At 42.2% G+C, this 23,542-nt stretch overlaps 1 protein-coding gene across 1 annotated transcript in view; it reads left to right on the top strand.

Annotated features, from left to right (window-relative positions):
- Window positions 1-23,542, top strand: part of GPC1 (glypican 1) — a 221,066-nt gene that overhangs the window by 101,270 nt on the left and 96,254 nt on the right. The window contains exon 2 of the mRNA XM_077349008.1: window positions 3,007-3,165. Within this exon, the coding sequence (XP_077205123.1) occupies window positions 3,007-3,165 (159 nt within the window). The remainder of the gene's footprint in view (window positions 1-3,006; window positions 3,166-23,542) is intronic.

Genomic DNA, 23,542 nt, shown 5'->3' on the forward strand with positions numbered 1-23,542 from the left:
CAGTGGCAAAATAAATAAAGACAATTTATTTCCATATAAACTTGCAAGCATTACAGCTCATTTCAAATACATGAAGGGAAGATCATACCTAGAATTCTTATAGCAGAGATTACTGGGTGAAGTAGAGAAGAAAAGTTGGGTTTTTTGTACCATTGCTTTTGACTACCCAAAGGAGTCTCAAAGCAGCTTACAATTGCCTATCCTTCCTCTCTCCATAGCAAACACCTTGTGAGGGAGGAAGGGCTGAGAGACAACTGAAAGAACTGTGACTGGCCCAAGGTCATCCAGCTGGCTGCATGTGGAGGACTAGAAAATCAAATCCAGTTCTCCAGACTGGAGGCTGCCACTTTTAACCACAATACCAAGCTGAAGAGGCAGAGTTGAGGCAGAGGTTTAGTGTGAAAAGAGTCAAGTAGAAAGGTTAGGTACGAATCCCGCCATCTATCATCAGAACTAGCAATTACAGATAATAGACAATTATAGATCTGAGTAATGTTCAAATAGATAGAGGTGAGTAAATAGAGTCAATAACAACTGCTCAGGGAGATTTCTAAAAATGGGTCATATAGAGCTATTAGAGACTGTAGTGAGTAAGGAAATCCAAGTTTCTCTTTAAGCCAGGATTATATTTAGTGATTAATTTCTTGATGAATATTTATTAAGCACTTCACATTGTACATTCCTTTGAAATTTTTTTTTTGGGAAGTGACTTTCGGTCTGTAATAGTATATCCATGGAGTTTAATCTGGTGAGCCGGGTTTGATTTCCCACTCCCCCACATGCAGCCAGCTGAGTGACCTAGGGCTTGCCACGGCACTGATAAAGCTGTTTGACTGAGCACTAATATTGGGGTTCTCTCAGCCTCACCCACCTCACAGGGTGTCTGTTGCGGGGAGAGGAAAGGGAAGGCAATTCTAAGCCACTTTGAGACTCCTGGTAGAGAAAAGCGGCATACAAGAGCCAACTCATCTTCTTCTTGTACAGTACTCTTTTGCTGGTTTCATGATATTGTAATTTCTTATGTCCAGTTTGTTTTCATTGATTCTCTCATGCAGTTACTGACAGTAAGAGGGCATTGTTGGCACATGATTGCATACACCAAATTGGCATGCATTAAAAATGTGCATGTAGATGAACCCTAGATGGTATAGTTATTATCAATAATATCAATATTGTCTGAGTACATATGGGGACAAGTGAGTCATTGATTATTCTTCCATTGTTTTCCACTGTCTTGTATATTCTCCCCTCGTCCCCTCGTCCCCTTAAAAAAATCTTAAAAGAGAGCTAATCTGGGGAGAACATACACTCCAATTGTCCCAGTTTATGTCAGACAGTCCCTGTTTTCTGGAATATGTCCTTCTCTTTGGGGAACTCTCTGTTAAAATTTGTTTAAAATGGTTTACTGGAAGTCAGATCTTGGAGCAGGGGAGGGATGCATCTTCTGTCCACTATGCATGCATGCAGATACACCCATGTAAACATGAAAGGTATCATAGAATATATACCCTACCACTTCACATGCTTATGAAGTTCATTTTGAAATGACTGAGGCATCTTTTCTAGCATACTTTATCCTAATGAGCAAATGCCTCCTTGGCTTTTAAAGCACTGCAGGATCAGCTGTTACAGATTAAATGAATGCCATTTACAGCAGGTGGGAACCCATGAAAAGAAGAAGCTGCCTTATACTGCTTAAGACCCTTGGTCCATCAAGACCAGTATTGTCTTCTGAGACTGGCAGCAGCTCTCCAGAGTCTTAGTCTTTCATTTCATCTATTTCCAGTTCCTTTAATTGGAGATGCTGGGTATTGAATCTAGGACTTCCCATGTGCCAAGCAGAGGTTCTTCCATTGAGCCACAGGCCCCAGTAGAGCCTTCATGAACCACATATGAGGCGGAAGGTTGGCACAATTAGGCTCAGTATGAGGTTGAGGGCAAGCAAAGTTGGCCTCTCATAACTAATCAGTTGTCTGTAATAATAGTTATTTGTTTGGGCAGCTAGAGTGGCATGACACATTTTTCTACAGTGCATCACAAAGATAATTACTCCCTTGGGACATCTCCCTCTTTTAGACAATGCAGAGAAGCAACTAGAATCTGGGGCAGGGGATAAGAGTTACTGCTGTCTGTTATTTTAGGGTAGAGGATTCTGGCTTGTTTGTTGGTTTCTCCCTGTTGTCAGTAACTATTCATAAAGGTCTTACCTTATAACAGCAGTTAATTTGCTGCTTCCAAACACTTGTTCACAGGAAGCAACAAAACTGAGGTAATGTAGGTCCTAAGAATACACAGCATGGGTCTTGAAGACTGGTGTTCCTGTTGTGAATCAGAGAAAAGGAAATCTAGACAGGCCCTAACCAGTACCATATTGCTGCCAAATACTGACTGCTCTCTTTCCAGCCAATGTGAAATATCACTGACAATATTTTACCTGGAACTGTACTTTACATGGTGATCTACATAGTGATACAGTCATCAACTTCAAGAACATGGGACCCAGGGATCCAGCACTGAAGGATACATGTCTGGAGGTGCCTATATGGATTTTGGTGCCAGATTCCATGTTTTTTGAGCTTTTTAAGATCAAGCCGCAAGATAGATGAGACTAGATGGGTTTCCACAACTGCAGTGACATTAGTGGCAGTCATTCAGCAGACGTGCCAGCAAGATTTTGGCAGCCACCATCTAATTGTATGATATGTGTTGACTTGCTTGTAATAGGATTATTTAGCGCTTGGTTAGAGAAGACATATATTTGAGTGTATGATTTTTAGTTATGTGAATTTGTATTAGAAAGTAAAGAGGAGGAGGTAACCAAGGTGTTTCTAAATATACAGTGCAGGTTTCTGTTTTTCCACCTGATGGAAATGAATTAATGATCTATGAGATCTGGAAAAAAAACAACCATTCCATACCAACACTGTGGCTCATTAGATTCTTCTTGAATGTTAATAACTACTATAATAAATTATACAATTGCATATCTGTTTATTTTCTTTTCAGGAGAACACTTGAGGATTTGCCCTCAAGGCTACACTTGCTGTACCAGTGAGATGGAGGAGAACTTTGCAAACAAGAGTAGGACTGAATTTGAAGGCATGTTGAGGGAAGCTACTCGTTCGGTACAAATAAACTTAACATCCCAGTACAAGAGTTTTGATGGTAAGTAAAGCAAAGTGGGTATAATCAGGCCGAGTTTGGGGTAACAACTGCCCATACTTTCAGCTTTCGAGCCAGTGTATCCATGTTTGCTGTAATCAGTTTGCAACATCGAAGTGAAGTGCCCATATACATCCAAATACTCAACAACAACACAGAAGAAAATTTAGGTCCAGAACAGGAATCTACAATCTTGTTAAATCTTGGAATTTTTGTGAACTGGCAGTGGGCACCACAACAAAATATCTGTCTTGGGGAGGGGTGTCCAGTTGCAAAATGCTGGGATAGAGTTTTAGGAGGTTGCAAGCCAAGAATTCTCCTGCAATGAATGTAGCTTTTTTAAATAGATAGTTCCTTTACACCAGACGGTTGTGCCTCTTGGGGTCTTCTAAAACATCTATTCCAGTGAAATTGTGAAAGACCAGATTTGGTTCTTTGTTAGAATATGCACGATCTATGATAGCATGATTCAACAGCATATATACAGAGTATCCTCCAGAAGGCATTGGATGAGATATGTAGCTACCATATGTACCCATCCAGATGTAAACCAAGTGGGCCCAGAAGTGATGTGGGCTACTGCCCTGCTCCTCTCCTCACTACACTCACAACAGGATTGTTTCATCACCCAACTGGCCACTTGGAGGGCCACACTTGTGAGAAGCATACCATCATGTCAAAAGGCAACAGCTGTGTTGTTCCTGCTGTCATCTCCAGTATTTTTGTCAGTATTGCTAGAGCTTCAAAGAGGACTGTAATGGTAGTTCCTCTGTAGCTTATCTTAGAACCTGCCTAGGTAGCTGGAGAACAGTTGTGTACCTTATCTCATGCTGCCACTGCATGTTTCAGAACCGTCCTCAACAGAGAAGGATCCTAGGACCAGGAGAACTGAGCCTCCAGTGTTGGACTCTGTGCATATTATATATTGCATCCCGTACAAAGTAAACCGAGGAACATGGTGTGTGGATACAATTCCTCTTTTCCACAAACATTAAACTTTGCACATATATAGGCCTACGTCTAAGTATGTTGATTATCTGGATATTTGAAAGAATATAATCCAACTATAAACATGTTTTAACATTCCCCCCATACACACACACCAAATTTCTGTTTCATTTAATATCTTGGTATAAGGAAGGACCTTTTGCCTGTTTGTAATGTGGGGCATCCCAACAAATCCAGTCACTCACCATTGAAATAATTAAAAACAGAGTTTGCCATGCTAGATAGCAATTGCCAGATAGCAACATGCTGTATATAATTTTGGTTAATGAGGCTTTTTTTCAGACTGTGGTTTTGTGGTCTTCTGGCTGAAGTTGCATGTTTTCTGAATTTCTGTTGATATTTTTTCCTGGTGGTTTATAAAACATTCCTTTTATTTCTGTAAGATGTGTTTCTCGTAACAGCTTATCTCAGTCCTGAAGCCACGACTGTGCTCACTAAAACAAATAAAATATTACTGTATCAAAGCATAATGTACAAATCACTGCTTCTCTCTGGCATGCATAACCTCGACTGAGCCCCTAGGCCAATGAAGACGTTTCCTGCTCCCATCACATTTTTTCAGTTTTCTTTTTAACTTTTGCTGAGATATGTATTTGGTGTATGTTTTGAGCAAGTCAGATTAGATTAATGTCATTCATGGGTTGATTTTCAGGCTATGTTGGAAAAACCATATTTTCCTTATTTTTAGTGTTGCTGGATGTTTTAGAGAGAAGGAATCTAATTCTAGTAAATTATTTATCTGGTGTCTGGTTTCAGAAAACTTGGACATCAGGACAAATGCGTGCATAATCTATAGAAACACTCAATGTTAAATATCAAGTGGTTTCAGAAATGTAACATAGTATAGTTTTGCTAGAAAGACTACAGAGTCCTCAAATTGAAAGGAGCCATATAATCCAAGTCCCTGTCCAAAGCTGGAACCTTTCTAGAGGTGGCTGCTCATTCTCTGCTTGAAGGTCTCCAGCAAGCCCATCCCTACAGATGATTCCATCGTCAATTCACATTTACCATTAGGAAATGTCTCCTAATTTTTAACCAAAATCTTTCCTTCTATTAGGATGTGCATCCAAATATACTCAAGCAGAAAATATATCCAGAGTTAGATGTTTTGGCTTAGAATCATAGAGTTGGAAGGGAACTCCAGGGTCATTTAGTACAACTCCCTGCACAATGCAGGAACTTACAACTACTTGCCTACCCATAGTGACCCCAATTTCATGCCCAAATGATTCCACCCACCAAAAATCTCCAGAATCCAGCCTTGCCTGGAGGAAATTCACCTACCATCCCACAGCAGCAATTAGCAATTCCCTGGGTAAGCAAGAAATGGTCACAAGAGACAAACACTGTCATATTCCTTCCTGCCCACCCACTCACAACCTGCCTAAGTTCACAAAATCAGCATTTCTGTCAGATGACTATCTTGCCTGTGCTTAAAAACTTCCAAAGAAGGAGGACTCACTGCCTCCTGGGGAAGCCTGCTCCACTGAGGGAACCGCTCTGTCAGGAATTTCTTCCGGATGTTTAGCCGAAATTTCTTTCGAATTAATTTTAACCTATTGGTTCTGGTCATAGAATCATAGAATCATAGAATCATAGAATCATAGAGTTGGAAGGGGCCATACAGGCCATCTAGTCCAACCCCCTGCTCAACACAGGATCAGCCCAAAGCATCCTAAAGCATCCAAGAAAAGTGTGTATCCAACCTTTGCTTGAAGACTGCCAGTGAGGGGGAGCTCACCACCTCCTTAGGCAGCCTATTCCACTGCTGAACTACTCTGACTGTGAAAAACTTTTTCCTGATATCTAGTCTATATCGTTGTACTTGAAACCCATTACTGCGTGTCCTCTCCTCTGCAGCCAGCAGAAACAGCATCCTGCCCTCCTCCAAGTGACAACCTTTCAAATACTTAAAGAGGGCTATCATGTCCCCTCTCAACTTCCTTTTCTCCAGGCTGAACATTCCCAAGTCCCTCAACCTATCTTCATAGGGCTTGGTCCCTTGGCCCCAGATCATTTTCGTCACTCTCCTCTGTACCCTTTCAATGTTATCGACGTCCTTCTTGAAGTGAGGCCTCCAGAACTGCACACAGTACTCCAAGTGTGGTCTGACCAGTGCCGTATACAATGGGACTATGACATCTTGTGATTTTGATGTGATGCCCCTGTTGATACAGCCCAAAATGGCATTTGCCTTTTTTACCACTGCATCACACTGCCTGCTCATGTTTAGTTTACAGTCCACAAGTACCCCAAGGTCTCGTTCACACACAGTGCTACCTAGAAGCGTATCCCCCATCCAGTAGGCATGCTTTTCATTTTTCTGACCCAGATACAGAACTTTACACTTATCTTTATTAAATTGCATCTTGTTCTCATTTGCCCATTTTTCCATTGTGTTCAGATCTTGTTGAACTCTGTCTCTATCTTCCGGAGTATTTGCCAGTCCTCCCAATTTGGTGTCATCTGCAAACTTGATGAATAGTCCCTCCACCCCCTCATCTAGATCATTAATAAATATGTTAAAAAGTACCGGGCCGAGCACAGAGCCCTGAGATACCCCGCTACTCACCTCTCTCTAGTCTGATGAAACACCATTGACAACATGGTCCAACCCTCTGGAGCAACAGAAAACAACTCTGCTCCATCTTCTATATGACAGCCCTTCTAGTATTTGAAGATGATTATCATATCACTTCTTCATTGTCTTCTCTCCAGGTTAAACAGACCAACTTCCCTCAACCTTTCCTCATATATCATGGTCTCCAAATCCCTCACCATCTTTGTAGCCCTCTTCTGGACACACTCTAGTTTCTCCACATCTTTTTTCATTTGTTGGATGTTCCAGCTATTAGCTGCTATCTTACTAACAATTTTCTTCATTTGAAGTGCCCAGAACTGAACACAGTACTCCAAGTGAGGTCTAACCAGAGCAGAGTAAAGTGGTAACACCACCTTGCATTATCTGGACACTATGGTTTTTTTTTAATACAACCCAAAATCCTGTTTGCTTTTTAGCTACCAAGATCCCATTTGCTTTTTCAGCTACCAAGACACATACCAAGTGTATGGTCTCCTAAGACCCCCATATCCTTTTCATGCATACTGCTGCCAAGACAAGTCTCACCCATCCTATAGTGCCGCATTTTATTTTTTCTACCTAAATGCAGAACTTTACATTTTTCGCTATTAAAATTCATTTTAGCCCAGTTTTCCAGCCTGTCAGGATCATCCTGTATTCTGATTCTGACTTCTTGTGTGTTTGCTACCCCTCTCAGTTTAGTATCATCTGCAAATTTAATAAGCACCCTTCACTTTTTCCCTCCAGTGCCACATAGTCTCTCTTCATATGCTCCACAGTGCAGTGGGCAGTATCATTTGTTCCCACATGAATGAGCAGGAAGGGATATATGTCCTTAGGCTTTACAAGTCTTTCCACCCTTTCTGTGGCATCCTTGACTCTCATTCCAGGTAGACAGCATACCTCTCAAGACAACAAGTCTGGTCAACATACTTTGGCTCTCAGTAGGGAATCCTCAATTACCAACTCACGTCTCCTAGTCCTAACACGTTGGAGAGCAGAAGAGGTATTCTTATCCACAGGGACCTGTGAAAGATCTTCTGAACTTTGTGGGAATTGGAGGAATAGCCCTTGTTCCTGTGGTCCAGAGTCACCATCTACAGGCAGATCCTGGAAATGATTTCTGAGTATCAGAGGGGCATTATATCTCATTTTTTGACACCTCTGGGTAGCATTCTTCTATCTGCTGCCCTCTTGTATTGGGTTCTTCCCTAATTGGTGAGACACTTTTCCCACCTCTTCCAATTGCCCTCCAAAAAAGTGCTCATCTGGATACCAATGGCTGACAGGAATGGCTGGTGGGGGTGTTTTGAATCTTGGACTAGTGCCATGGGAATCACAGCTTTCAGGAGACTTCACAAAGCTCTGTAGCCTTGTAAAGACTTCTAAAGGGTTCTTCTAAAGTAGCCTTGTAAAGACTTCCAAAGGGTTTCAGAGCAGCCTAAATTTTCTGCTGGACCAGCCAAAGCCTCACAGGAATTCAAGCTGGCTTGGAAACCATTCCCTGTAATCTATCAGTGCCCTGGTGGGCCCTGCCACCAGAAGGGCCAGCGCTATGGCATGGACCCAGTTGGCAGGATTAGCCATGTAGTGCCTTCTTCCCCTTGCAATTAAAAAAGCATTTTATTGCCCACTTCTGCACCATTCCAGTTTGTCTTCATCCTCTTTAAAGAGCAACATTTGAAGGCAATGCTCAAGAGAAGGTCTGACTTGCACAAAGGAGAGGGGCACTGTCACTTCTCATGGACCTTAGTAATACACATGTATCAGTGCATCCTAACATTTTATTAGCCTTTTTTTGTAGCATGTTCAGCTTGATCTATTATTTTAACTATTTTAACTCTTGACACATATTCCCATATATAGAAAAATTTACTATAACACATCTGGGAGATATGTGTGGGCTGAAGGAAGTGGGTACATTAAGACAATGCTAACTAGTTTTTCACATCAGTTTGGATGGGGGAGGGCATAGTTTCCCATAGGTAAAGGAGAAGTTGAGTGATGGTCACAATCCCACCAGGCTTTCACAGTACACAGTACACAAATTGTGTTTATTTATTTGAAGGTACCAAGCCAATGTAATTAATTTAAATGATCCTAAGATAGGACACTGCTGCTTTACAGGGCTCTTTGTAATGGCTACTGTTGTATTAAAAGCAAATGGGAGGGATGGATCACAGAGAATTGGCATGGATGAAAGTGATGTGATTTTCCATACAAACAGATCTTTTTAAATTTGCTTAAATGAAGAACCAAAAGCAATTTAATAGCAATTCCTAAAATAACGTAACAATTTTAAGGACAAACAGATTTACTGTGGCATTAACATTTGCGTACTAATGCCTAATTCATGAGAACTGCTGTGTTTCGTGAAGTTTTGGCCCTGTTATTTCCTATTTTTCCTCTCTTCTACTCTGAGTGCATGTGTTTGTACACACTGTATCAAATGTATACGATTCCCAAGTTCCATCCTGTTTATGGCAGTCTCACATCAGCATCTTGCACCACCCTAAGATTCCTCACCCTGAGGGCTAATTCCAGTATGAATAGAATGGGATCTGTAGGATCCATCCCAGTACAATTTGCCAGCTAAAGGAGTTGAACTTTGGCCACAAAATCTTCTGCCACTTTAAATTGATAAGACTGTCTCTTCTGTATTGCTGTAATAGACTAACACAACTATCCTCCTACAATTATTTTTAAACACCTCGCATTCCCAAAACAAATGACAGGCTGAAAAGTAGAAAATGACACTTGAAATATATTTGCTCTTTAAGGTAATTTCACTTCCTGTCTCTTTTAAAGATTTATTTTTATCACTTTATTAAATGAACTCGGTTCATATTGAGCAAGGAACTTAGGAGCATATGAGGAAACAAAATGCGTCCAGATGTGAGCCCAGTTCAGTCATTGCAGTTTTAGCAATCCGAACACATGTAAAAGAGGAGAACACAATTCTCTGCACTTCTCTTTGCATTAATAGGACAATTTGTATTGTCTCAGATTTTTGAGGGTGTATATATAGGGTGAATACCAAAACTGGAAAATATGCACATTGCCGTATTCGCAAAAAAGCACAAATCGGAATTAGCACAAACTAAAAACATGTGCCTTGTGGCTCAAGCACAAAATGAACCACAAACTGAAACAAACCAGGAGGTTTGTTTGCAAACTGAAATGGTTTGTGGTTCATGGCCTTGCAAACCCCATTAAACAGGACTGCACAAGAACATGTTAAACAGCTGAGCTGCAAGGAGCAGATTGCTCCCCGTCACTAAGCTATTTTTGTGGCTTTTGTGAGGAACAGAAAGCAGGGGTTTAAACCTTTAAACCCCTGCTTTTTGCTCTATCCATGAATCTCTATGACCGTTTATGCACTGGAGGTTTCATGCCAGGCTGCAGGCTGGAGTTTTAGTCATGGCAGGTTGCCCCACCTCTTCCTGCACCCACATGGGGGAGCATTTGGCCATGTGCACCCCATCTGCCCCTGATTTGTGCTCCTGCACGGGAGCTGGGGCAGTGAAGTTCCCAGTGCGTAAATGGTCTATGAACAGCTTTAAAAGTTCATGGAAGTTTGTGACAGTAGGCCTGTCATGAAATTCTGTTTGCAGACCATGAACAGGGCAAAATTCATGATGAATTTTGCATTGTAGTTCAATTCATGCCCATCCCTAACTACACATACCTGGGTTGAATCTGCACAGAGCTTTTATTCCAATCCCAGATCGATTCAATCCCTGCCATCAACACTGAATGTGATTTCCATTTTGATTTTGGGCCATTTAAATTTTCCCTCTCCAACAAGCATGATCGATCTGGAGTGACCCTGCCTTTCTCCTGCGATATCCTGCGATAAAACCCTCAATATTTGAAAAATCGGCATGAGTAAGTGTGCAGCTGTCTGCTTCCCCCAAAATAACTTGTTGCAGAGCCTCCAATGCTGTAGAAAAGCCCTGATTGGCCAGGGTTTCAGTTCAAAGGCTTCCTCCTTCCCAGGTTTCAAGGCTTTCCTTAAAGGGGAAGCCCTAACTTCTCTCATTAGAAGTTCCAGTAGCCTTAACTTCTCTCAACAGAGATTTTACTCTTGGATTTCTTCCCCCGTCTCCAATCCTCTCCCCCCCTTCAAGAAAAGAAAGAGGTTCCTGCTGCTCTTGGCTCCCCCCCCCCCTTCTGAGCTTCCCTAATCACGTACAGAACACTTTTCTGTTTCAATGGGGAAGGGGGGATAGAGGAAGACCTGAGTTCAGATCGATCTGAATTTAGCAGGATCCACAATGGAATAAACCAAATAAGTGCAGAAATCAGTCCTGGAAGTTTGAGGGTAAATCATTGTCCCATGATGTGAGTTTGGAAGAACTGTGATATTGTACCCAATTGTGCCCAATTGGAGCTACAAGTATGTCTTTGGTAAAAGGTGTGTTCTTTAAGTATGTTCTTAACTGGGGAAAGTGGCTATTTCCTTTTTATATTAGTAGGTGGCCCACAGAGTAACTTGCCCCAATGTGATTTCATTTATCTAATTATGAAAACAGTTAATTAAGACCCTCTGTGTTGAAAAGAGTTGTTGACTCACATTCCATACATAGCCTCTGAAACATTCTTTGACTATGTAAATAAATGGGGGTGAATCGAATCAAGTGTTATGCCAGAACAGTTGCTTATGCCAGAACATGCCTTATTTAAGTATGGTTGAATGTACTAGCTATTAGCTGTAATCTCACTAACAGAAGGCAATAATCCATAAACCTTGTTTTATTACTTTGATACACTGGACACCACGTAGGGGAAAAAATTGACATAATACCTGGTCTGTTGCTTTCCTAATCTTGCTGTTGTGCCTAATTCCATCATCCATGTTCCCACTTATACAACATCAAGCAGTAGTACTTGTTGGTACTACCCCATATGTTCTGACGTGGTGCCATGTATTTGCTTACGTCACCAACACAATCTTTGAGGGGTCTTAAAAATAAAACTTATAAGAGCCAGCATCAATTTTTTTTCAGATACCAGCACAGTGCTATGGGGCAGGAGATAGGGGTAGTATCAAAACCTTCTGCATACTGGTAACTGGTAACTCCAGTCTTCTTCTCTCAAGAATGCATGGAGTTGTCAGTGGGATCAGATCTTAACTGAGATTACATAGGGGATGCCTGTTGTGTAAACTATCACTTTGTTGTTGGTTCTGAACACACATTTCCAAGCATTTGTGTGGCAGCTACAGCCAGATTGCTAGACCATGCCCTTCCAACCATCAGGTTATGCAGCCTCCCCCCCCCTTATTGCCTGTTTACAGTTCTTTGTTTTTTATTATTTTTCATCTGATCTGATCTGAAATAATGTTTTTAACTAGTAACAGTGGTGGTAGTTGATACTGGGAGCTCCATGTATTTCCAGTATTCTCTTAGCACTTGTATTTATTTTTTTAGGTTGTTGGAGAACACTTTCAAAAGTAGTCCCACTTCACAGAACCACTGAATTTGCTCCAAAAAAATTAAAATGTTATGAACTCAATAAGGAAAAATAATAAACATGCCTACTTGAACACCAGCTGTTGATGTAAGAATAATAGAAGTTAGCATATAGTGACAGGTGTGCCCTCTGCTGGAAGTTGGTTTTTAAAAGCCCAAACTGTGCAATCTGCAGTCAGCAGCACTGAATTCTTCACCCTCTCATACTTACAAACATACATCTGGACTTACTGCCTAGAAAGAACACAACATTAATATAGTCCATGATATCTCTGCTTATATTTACCTTTCCCTAAGCACTATCTGTCCTGTTTACAGAAAAAGGCTTGGGCAAGTTGAAATATTTGCAGATTCATCAGTTTGGTTTTGCTCAGAAACGCTAATGGAATCAGATCCATACGCAAAAGGAGAATTCTAAGACAACACAAAAGGCTGTGCGCTAATATCTACCAGCAATGTGTTCTCACGGCTTTAAACATTTTGGAATTTGACTCATGTCGCCAATAGTAGGACTGTCCCCTTTTAGTTAGGAAGTCGTGTTTTTGGGACTGGTACAGCATGCCATTGTATCCTTCACACTGGTAGCACAGTTGGCAAAAAGCAATGAATAAGAGAGGAGTGTGTCAATAGGAAGTGACAAAGAGGGGCTGCACATTCAACAGAACAAGGCTGTTCTTATGACATTAATCAAAGCTCTATTGTTAAATCCTAATCACCCCCCAAACCCCCCTCCTCCTCTCTGTCTTTGATTGTAATATTATACTGGTCTTTTCTTCCCAAATACTTGGATGTTGTTTGGTTGAAAATCCTGGTGTGATAGTTGACCTTTAGATGGGAGCCAGGATATTTGAATTTTCATAATCATTGGGCCTTTTAAGGAAATGTTAATGTACAATTTAAAATAATCCTAGTTCCTTTAAGAATTTGAATAATTTGCATATTAGATAAAGGATAACAGATTATTGTATTTGTAAACTGCTTTAGTCAGACATTGTAAACAATTGTTTTTAGCAGGCAGCTTACCAAGCTTTTTGAGTCCATCATAAAGGATTGTTAACATCAAATTAATGAAGGGCTGCATTAATAAACCAGGAAAAATTTACAGGGTAATTCACTGCAATTGAGTTTTATTTGGACAGTTATATATTCAATTAAAACTATAACACTAATTCTGATACTTAAGAAGAGTGTATTAGAAGCTGCCACAAACTGAAGATTAATGCTTTGATTTATAAAACTACTGTTTCACCACTGTTGCTTCAGATTTCAAGCCCAAAACCTCTGCCACTATGTAAAAGGAACTCCTTTATATTAGCAATCAATTAAAGATATTAAGCATTCTTCCCTGCAGAAGGATTCAGCACAGCTATCCTAATAATGTAGACTTGAATTACATGGGAAAGTGTAATTACAAGAATAAATTACCTTACATTTACCAACTTCATTTGCCACATTGTAGCCCACTTACCCAGTTTGTGGAGGTCCTCTTGGAGCTCTTCACAATCAGCCTTGGTTTTCACCATCCTGAATAATTTTTGCAAATTTAGCCACTACACTACTCATGCCTAGTTCCAGCTCATTTATGAACATATTAAAGAGTATCATTCCCAATATCAATCCTTGTGGGACCCCACTGCTTGTTTCCCCCCTGAGAACTGCCCAAGTATTCCAACTCTTTGCTTTCTGTATTTTAAGCAGTTTTAAAACCATAATAAAATCTATCTTCTTATCCCATGACAGTTAAATTTACTTAGGAGTCGATGAAGTACCTTTTAAAAAGCCTTTCAGAAGTCAAAATATATAATACTAGTAATCAAGCCCGCTGTATGATTAATACAGCGGGTGCTAGGAACTTACTGTGGGTGGGGGCTCCGTCGGGCAGCGGCTCCTCTCCCGGGCGGCGGGCTTTCGGCGGCGGCGGTCTGAGGCGGGGGGGCTGCCCCGGGCAGTGGTTTCTGTTCGGCGGCGTCCTGATGGGGCGGGGGCTGCCCTGGGCGGCGGTCTTTCGGCTGCGTCAGGCCGCCAGACAGGGAGCCCCCGGCAGCCGCGCTCCGCACGACTGCCGGGGGCTCCCTCGGGCAGCGGCCTGACGCGGCGAGAGGCGCTGTGCGCCTTTCGCCGCGTCAGGCCTCCGGGCAGGGAGCCCCCGGCAGCAGCACTCCGCGCGACTGCCGGGGGGCTGCCTCAGGCGGCGGCCTGATGCAACGAGAGGCGCTTTGCGCCTCTCGTCGCATCAGGCTGGGAGCAAATGCGAGCCGCGCGGCTCGCAGTTACTGGGGCTGGGAATCAGAGGGAACAATCGGCAGGCGCTTTGCGCCTGCCAATTGGTCCCTCTGATTGTCTGTCCTGAGGAAGGGTCCAATCCGGACCCTTCCTCATCACGGACAAATCCCACCTTAAAAGCCCTTAACCATTTATTTAGTCCGTGGCGTCCGCGGCGCCACGGGCGGTTTAAAGATAATCGGGTCACCATTGTCTGTATGCTTGTCTCCAAGGCAGGCTGTCCCCCCTCCAGCTGTTTTCATAGTGTGGGGGGGGTTAGTAAGAGGCCCCCAGTCTGGCCTCATAATTGGAAAGGAGGGATGATTCTAGTACTCTGGTCATTTTCCTTCCCTAGACTGGCTTGCTCTGGCCTTCTCTCTCATCTTCCGGGAGCCTAGGCAATTATTTCTTCCCTGGCTGGGTGTAGCACCTTCTCTTTTGTGGGACTCCCTAACCCCATTCCCAACTGGCCTGGATCCAGTCCTCTTCCACCCAAGAGGCAGTAAAGGAAAGGAATGCCTTCCACTCCTCTTTCCCTTGTTGCCTGCCTCTCTGTCCTGTTTCTTCTCCTTGCTGCTGATAGATGCCTCCTACAATTTCCTCCCTGGCTTTCCCAAAGTATGGCCTCAGCCTTGCTTTCTGAGCAGGCCCCTCATTGTTCCTTGGCTGGCCAGGCCATTCTGTGCCAACCCCATTGCTGCTGCTAGATGTCTCAATTGCATTCTGGTTGTTTGTGTCCTTAGTATCACCGAAGGCCTCACTCTCCTTTCTCTCCTTCCCCAAGGCCTTAGCTTGACTGTCACTGGCCAATGACATCATCAGCTGGCAAGAAGCCAATAACCAAGCCTTGGCTGCTGTTCTCATATCTGTTGAAGCACTCTGCTTGGGACCTGGTAATTTCCCCCTCCTGGCTGTCTTTGCACAGATAAATCTGGTCCCTAGTTGTCTATGGCTTAGGAGGCCAAGGTACGGTTGAGTCTGAATCAGGTATTAGCTCCCAGCACAATTGCCCTAGTTGTAAGCTGCAGTGCACAGATGAGAGCAGAGAAAACTAAAGTACTTCCCCTTGGAATGATTGAATACTCATCACAATGTAGCCTTGTGAAAGAACAATGAATAATCCAGCTAAGAGTGAGGCGTTGTTCAAGGATGGAGCCAGTAGTGGAAATAAGGAGTTAACCTTTGCTGAATAAGGTGGCATTTTTGAGGAATGTAAGTTGAAGTTGTAAATTGAAGATGTTACTAACTGTGGGCCTACTGATGGAGGGTCAATATTCTTTTGTGTTGCATAATGCTTTTTATTACATTTGGAGTGTCAACTGCAACCTTTTCTCAAGAAGTAATATATGACCACTTGTATCCAGCTTCTGAACATATTCAAGTTAGACTACTACAAGGTTCTTTACATGAAGCTACCTTTGAAGATTGTATGAAAACTTGAACTGCTACAAAATGCAGTAGCTAGATTATGGGCTGGCAGGTGTCTCAGAGAAAATGTCACACCAGTCCAAACTACATGAACTGCCTGATCATTTCAAAGCACAGTTCAAGCACTAGTTTTTACCTCTAAAGTCACAGGTGGCTTGGTACCAGAAATGCTGAAGGACTGATTTCAGCTATACCAATGTGCTTGTCAGCTAGGATCAGCATCTTGGGCTCTGCTCACTCTACTACTAATTTCTGGTGTGGTTGATGCAGACATTTTTTCAGTTGTGGTACCTAAATTATGGAATGCCCTTCCCCAAAAGATTTTCTTAATGTTTCTTTTTATGCTCCAGGTAAAGGTGTTTTTTATTTGCCCAGGCCTTTTTAGTCTTGCATGAATGGATGGCCAATTAACTATACTTGTTATCTGGACAATGTGCTGTTGTATATTGCTGTGTTGTTGTGGTTTTATTATTGTATTGCTTACTTATCTGGCTTCTATTCTGGGTATGCTGCAATTTCAATTTGCTGTTTATATTACTGATTACTATTATGCCATTGTTGGGATGCTGCTTGTTATTTTTATTGTTTCATTACTGCCTCTGGCTTCATGTTCTTAGCTGATTTTAATGGTTGGATACTTTTGTAAGCCACCTATATAAGACAGCGTATAGAGAATCAGAGGAAAAAAACAAATAACAGATATCAACTAAACCCATAGTACAGCCTGTGTAAGCCCTGCACAATATTGGAGGCTAGCAGAGGATCTGTGTGGGTCTAAAACCAGTTTATCTGAACTATAAATAAAAAGCTGTGAAATAGTACAGCCATAGTGTAAGCTAGGACCCCCTTGTTTTAAGGCCAAATTATGTATTGCGCAAAGATAATTCCAGGGTAGGAAAACCCCCATGTACACGGCCTCTTGTAAAATGTGTTATATGCTTATTCTTATGGCTTTCTACTCTATGTATTGTCATCAGAATGAACATTTGCACACTGCTTAACAAAGGACGAAGACTCTTGTCAGTGATCATCCTCATGTAAGAAAAATGGAATAAGAGAAGCTGCCCATTAGTTTCAATAGTGAAACTCTTGTCAGAGTCATGAAACCCCGGGAGTGAATTGCACTCTTGAAAGGTAACTTCAGAATCAGTTCTCTGAAGTCATCTCTCTTTCTTGTGCTGTGGCTGTTGTTTTGAGAAGCCGCGTGTGAACCTGACAAACATAGCATGTTATCCCACAGAGCAGTAAGTCTATGGCTTGCGTAGGAGAAGTAAACAAGGCTCAGAACAAAGGAAGTGCTCCCTTTATTCTTCTCAGAAGCAAAGCAAGAGGAAGCCTTGAGCAGCCCTGCTGTTTGTTGGGGTGGGGGCATCCTCCTTCAGAAAACACAAACAACACAAGTGATTTATGACAATCCTGCTGCTGCTTTCAACAGGAATCAGGCTTTGGCAAAGAGGCAATTCTTTCTCAAACAGCGAGCAGCGGCATCCCGCTCAGTATTTATGGTTTAACTGAAATGGGGCAAGGTGTCTATCAAAAGCACATTCCAGAACTTGGGGAGATTAAACCTGACAGGTAGCTGCCTCAGGGAAGTGAAGGCTTCTATTCACCTGTAACAGCTCGAGCACCTGGAGGTTTGCTTTCTCCTTACAGCTCCTTCTCCTCCCATTAAAGCTGCCAGCATCCATTGTAGGCTGGAGGGCATGGTTTCATGTGTGTGCAGCAGTTTGTTTTAAAGAATGACATGAGCACAATCTCTCTCAAGAAAAAAAATCTGCTGACGAGATGAGAAGATGATGCTTCTGGGTTCACTGGACGAGGAATAACAAAGCCGACAAGAGAGAGCAATAGCTGACATATATCATGATCTGCTGTGCTTAAAATAACTGAAATTTAGGTCGGAACAGTAAAGTGTTTCCTTTAGCTCCATATGCACTAGCATAGCAGATGTTGCCGTGTTGTGTCTCAGATGAATCTGCGGTCTTCAGGCAGCAATGGAATGGCATCTGTTTTGGGACTTCAAATATAGCACAAGCTTTACTATGATGTACAATGGCACACTAAATTAATGAAGTACAGTCAGTTGTTTCAGAGGATAGCACTGGTGGATTTACTTTAATGTTCATGGGACTAATGTCTAAATCCCTTGGGAACCTTCTGTTTCAAAGAATATACAGACAATCAGCCTAGCTTTCATTACATAGCTCCCTCTTACAGAGTGCCAGCTTGGCGTAGTGGTTAGGAGTGCAGTAATCTGGTGAGCCTGGTTTGATGCTGTGCTCTCCCACATGCAGCCAGCTGGGTGACCTTGGGCTCGCCACGGCACTGATAAAGCTGTTCTGGCCGAATAGTGATATCAGGGCTTTCTTAGCCTCACCCACCCCACAGGGTGTCTGTTGTGGGGAAAGGAAAGGGAAGGCGACTGTAAGCCACTTTGAGACTTTTCAAGTAGAGAAAAGTGGCATATAAGAACCAACCCTTCTTTTTTCTAATGTTGCCATCAGTTACCAAAGAACCCTTTATTGCTGGGTATGATCATGCTAGATAGCTTAGGATCAGAACTGTAAAATATAACAGGAACAAGGTTCCATCATGCAGTCTGCAATAAGATAAAACCCTGTAAAATGGCAGATAATAGATAGTTGGTCTCAGTGATTACTGTGTTGAAGATAGTAGATCCCCCAATCTGCTGGTTGCTGGTTTTTGGACTATCTCGTGCAGTCCTTTTTAAAATTTAAAAGGACTGCAGAAACAGTCTGAAACAGCTGCACAATTGTGAGTGCCTCCCCACCACACAGTTGTTTTTCAGGCTTTAAACTTTAAAGGAACACAAAACAGTCCAAAACAGCAGTCTGCTCCCCACCACTCAGCTGTTTTTCATTGTTTCTCCAAACCCCATTTAAAGGGAGTGTGGCTACCCTCAGTTGGGTTTTCAGGGCCACAAACTATGTGAACCACTTCTGTATATAAATGATTCTCCCAGATCAGTTTGGGATCGGTTTTGGATTCATCCGTGGACCCCAAACCAAACAGCATTTCCTGGTTTGTGCCCATCGCTTTATGCAACTTCTGCATCAAGAACAAGAAAAGCATTAACCAAATTCATTAATATTTATCTTCAAATAGTTTTCAAATTTCGTATTGCTATTATTATAAGGGAAGCAATTTGCCAATAAATCAGAGATCATTGTACCCCTCAATCAAAATGAAATAATATTTGTTATGGTCAACCAAGAGATTGCATTGACCTCAAACAGCAGGGTTGTTTCCCCGTAAAATGTAAAGCCTTATTTTAATGCCTGTAAAATTGAGCAAATAGATCCTTGTGGAGTAATAAATAGCAATAAAGGTATTGCTCTACAGCATGCGGTAAACTTGCTGTTGAGATTCACTTCTGTAGGGAATGGAGTGTTGTTTGGTTCACTTGCGACTCTAAAGTAACTATGTCAAATTGTGCTATTCCATCCTTTGATTCTTTACTATATGTTGAAATTTCTTTGCAAACTGCCTCCTTCTTAATGTTGCCAGCTAACATTAATTTCCAGGTAGCAGTATTTTTAACTCTCTTTGTGCTGCTCTACTTTACACATCATAATGGTTTGCACAAAGTGTTGGTAACAAAACTTCTGTGCTACAGTTTTGTTTTCTGGCACTTGCCATTTCTTGCAAAATCTCTTTGCTTGGCATTGAATACATACAATTTCCTACCTCACATCCCTACATAGACTCCCCAGCCTTTCTGTATCTGGTGGATCTTCTTTGCCCTTTGTAAAGCTCTTCACATCTTTGTCTCATCTTCTTTTTGCCTTAATTTCCTATTATGGCCACTGTCTTGACTTTATTTATCTTCTTCACTGACCCAAAGATTTCTTACTTTAAAACAACTCAGCTAGGCTGTAGGAAAGTTATATGCAACTTGTTCCAATCTCAATACAGTCTGAGCACTTATATATTTTGGCAAGCTGATAAAATGATATTTGAAAAAGTCTTGCCTCTCCCTAAATTGTAAGTCAAAATATTAAAGAATTTTCAGTAAAAACAAAATTAAATTTTCTTGGTGATAAAGATACTACTGGACTCCATCATTGTTCTATTGGATTATGTCTGTGGTAGTGCTAGAAGATGTTCTATTATATATTTTTAAACAGATTATTTGCAAAGGCCTTTGACCATATACAATAAATATCTACTACTATTAATTAAATATTATTATTTATTATTTAGATTTACTGCCTGCCACTATTGGACAAGCTGTCTCGTGGCAGGTTATATAAAATACCCCACAAAACTGCATGAAACCCTAAATCGCCCATTAAACAAGTTTCCTGGCAGAAAAACATTCCCCTCTCACTCAATTGGCCATTTTGCCTCAGGGGCAACTTATGGAAGCTGACTCCACTATAGATGGTCTAATCTAGAGGGTCCTGTTTGGTCTCCCACACCCTGACCTCAACCAAAGACCTAGTGGAAGAGCTCCATCTTACAGGCCCTGCAAAACACAGAAAGTTCTTGCAGGGCACTCAGCTCTTCCAGCAGCTCATTCAGCAGCTGACCTGGACCAATAACTGTTTGAACTAGTTTAGAGAGAATTCTAAAATTTACCATTGAAGTCTCATGAAACTTTAGCTTATTGCTTCTTTCTACAAGAAGGGTAACCAGCACTCATTAGCTGACCCTCCCCTAACTTAGGTTCCTAGACTAAAAATTCCAGTGTTATTGAATACGAATGGATTTGTATTTCACTGCCCTTCCTATTGGCTTACTAAAACTGAATTATGTTTTCAAAGGTATATAATCCCAGAGACATTCCCTAACTGTGAGTAAATGTAAAGAATCTACCTGATTGATTGTTTCTGAAACAGATGGAGCTTATTGCAGTGAGAGAAAAAGGAGGAGGGAAATCTTAAACAACAAAAAAGCATTTAAAGGAATAACGAGTTGCAGCAGTGTGTCAGTGGACAATATTTCCTTTTTCTGAAAGGATGCACTGATGAATTTTCATTGAAAGGATTAAATAGATTGGAATCTGTGCTGTCATAAAAATGGCTGCCTCCCTCTTGTGCAATATATTGGAAAAGGACAACTGTTCCAAGATAACGGCTGGTATCTGTGCAGGCCACAAAGCACAACACGGATGAAATGTTTCCCTGCCAGACAGCCTGATTGGCTGTGGCACATGGACTGAGCACTGTTGTCATTGCAATTGGACTGTTTGATATTTCCTGTTGTGTGTATGCCAAGCAGGCCACAAAGGCAAGATCCAAGAGCAGCACATTTATGTCTTTGCAGACCTAAGCAGTATATTTTATTATGTATTAATCTTTACAGTAAATTTGTAAGTCAAGTGTTTGCTCAGTAAATTAATACTGTTATAGGAAGTTCTGCTTGGAATGGTAAACTATGAAGTCTTGAAAGGCTAAACAGTACCCAAGTCCAGAAATAAAGCTAGCACCTCTTTAAACACTGCTGCTTTTCTTCCACTAGAAACATTGCTGGTCCCAAACTATTGTAGCTCACATACCACCATTATTATAGAAATCTTAGCTGCTCAGTATGGTTTAATGGTTACACTCTCAGACTATGATCTGGGAGATCCCTGCTCAAATCTGAAGCCCATTGAGCCTCTCCAAACCTAGTGATGTTTTGATCAGATATGAGGTTTGATCATGGATCATCACAGTCATGTCTAGCTTAGCCATAACACATAATATCTAATTATGAACTAGGCCATGGAATGATGATTCCCCTCCCCACAGCCCCCCCCCAAATCAACCAACAAGGATTCTCGCCCCTTATGTGGATCTTCCATATAAGGGGCAAGAATCCTTGCTCCCTGCCAGTCTCCCATGGCTGCCCCCACTCTCCGGAGGGCGGGAGTGGCCTTGGAGGCATTGTGGGGGTGGGACCAGCCCAGCAACACACAGCGCTGTGCATCACTGGTCTGGCCCCACTGCCAGTCTCCCAAGGCTGCCCCACTCTCCAGAGGGCAGGAGTGTCCTCGGAGGCATAGCGGAGGCAGCCCCAGCCCCTGGCAGTCTCACTGTGCTGGCACTGCCCCGGCAGTCTCCCAAGGCTGCCCCCACCTTCTGGAGAGCAAGGGCAGCGTCAGAAGACTGGCAGCAGTGACACCAGACAACTGAGCACTCCACTGCCCATTATTTGTGTGTGTTCTCTTTGGAAAAGAGAACACTGGAGGCTTACTTTATTTGCAGATATATTTGTGGAGGCACTCCTAAAGAGCGGCAGATCTACTATGCCGCATTAGATCGCTAGAGATAGAGATCCTGCACCCCACTCCCAGCAGTGTCTATCTGCTTCTCACCCCTGCACCTATCCAGCACTGAAAACTGCACTTCCTTTTCACTTATCTGCAGGTTCATTATACTATACTTAGTTGGGTAGTACCTTTTGGTTAATCTGTGGTATTCATTCTGTCTGATTATCAGTTGCTGTAGATTTATACAGCTACCAAGCATTCTAGGGGGAAATGCCCCTCTTTTTCTTTTCAACTTTTAGCTAACACTCTCATTTTGAAAGTTATGCTAAAGCATAGGGTGATAAATGGTAAATACAGTATTTGATTTAGATATTTTTTATAAAATCTGTAACACATATATTGAACAAGGTCAAAGATTTATCCAAAAATAAAAGATGAAATGAGAATTGGCAGTAAAATATTTTCAGACAATTTCACATTGTAAGATTGGTTAGACATGTGGTGCAACCTCATTTACCTTTAGAGTTTGTATCTATTCAAAATGTTCTTATGATAATGTTTTAAATAAATAGGAATACATTCATGATGTCTGTTTGAGAAACATGGGAAAGACAGCTAAGAGATAAGATGATATATTGTCAGATGATGGAAAGTCTACAGCAGTGGTCCCCAACCTTTCTGAGGCTGGGGACCGGCAGGGCATCGGGCCGCGCCCGCGCGGACCATGCCCGCGGGCCATGCCCGCGCATCGGGCCGCGCCCGCAGGCCGCGCCCGCATGGGCCGCGCATGCATGATGCACGGCCCGGCCCTGATTCCCTCTCCCCGCCCTCCCGCAGTAAGAAGCTTCCTGGGCTGCAAGCTTGCGGCCTGGGAAGTTTTTTACTGCTGGGAGAGGGAGCCGCGGCCCGGCACCATGGCCTTTGCTGCCCGGCACCGGGCCGCTGCCCGCAGGTTGGGGACCACTGGTCTACAGAATTGTGAGGCTTCATTACTACATACAGTTTCCAGAGTGACCTAAACACCTCAGGTCAAATGCCATTAGATATTTCAGTATATGTTTATTTGTTTGATAATTTATATGTTCATTTGTCTGATAATTTATAGTGTACTATTGCATTATTCTGTTCTGAACCCACTGAAACAAATGAGTTTCAGATGGAATAACTTGGCATAAGATTGTGGTATTAGTAATATAGTCTTATAGTCAGTGGCCATAGTGATCATACTATAATATAGTGCAGGGGTAGTCAAACTGCGGCCCTCTAGATGTCCATGGACTACAATTCCCAGGAGCGAATGCTGGCAGGGGCTCCTGGGAATTGTAGTCCATGGACATCTGGAGGGCTGCAGTTTGACTACCCCTGATATAGTGCCATGTATCCTAAATATTAGAAGATAATACCTAGGAA

The sequence above is a fragment of the Paroedura picta genome, chromosome 8 (genome assembly GCF_049243985.1).
Source record: "Paroedura picta isolate Pp20150507F chromosome 8, Ppicta_v3.0, whole genome shotgun sequence".
Lineage (NCBI taxonomy): Eukaryota > Metazoa > Chordata > Lepidosauria > Squamata > Gekkonidae > Paroedura > Paroedura picta.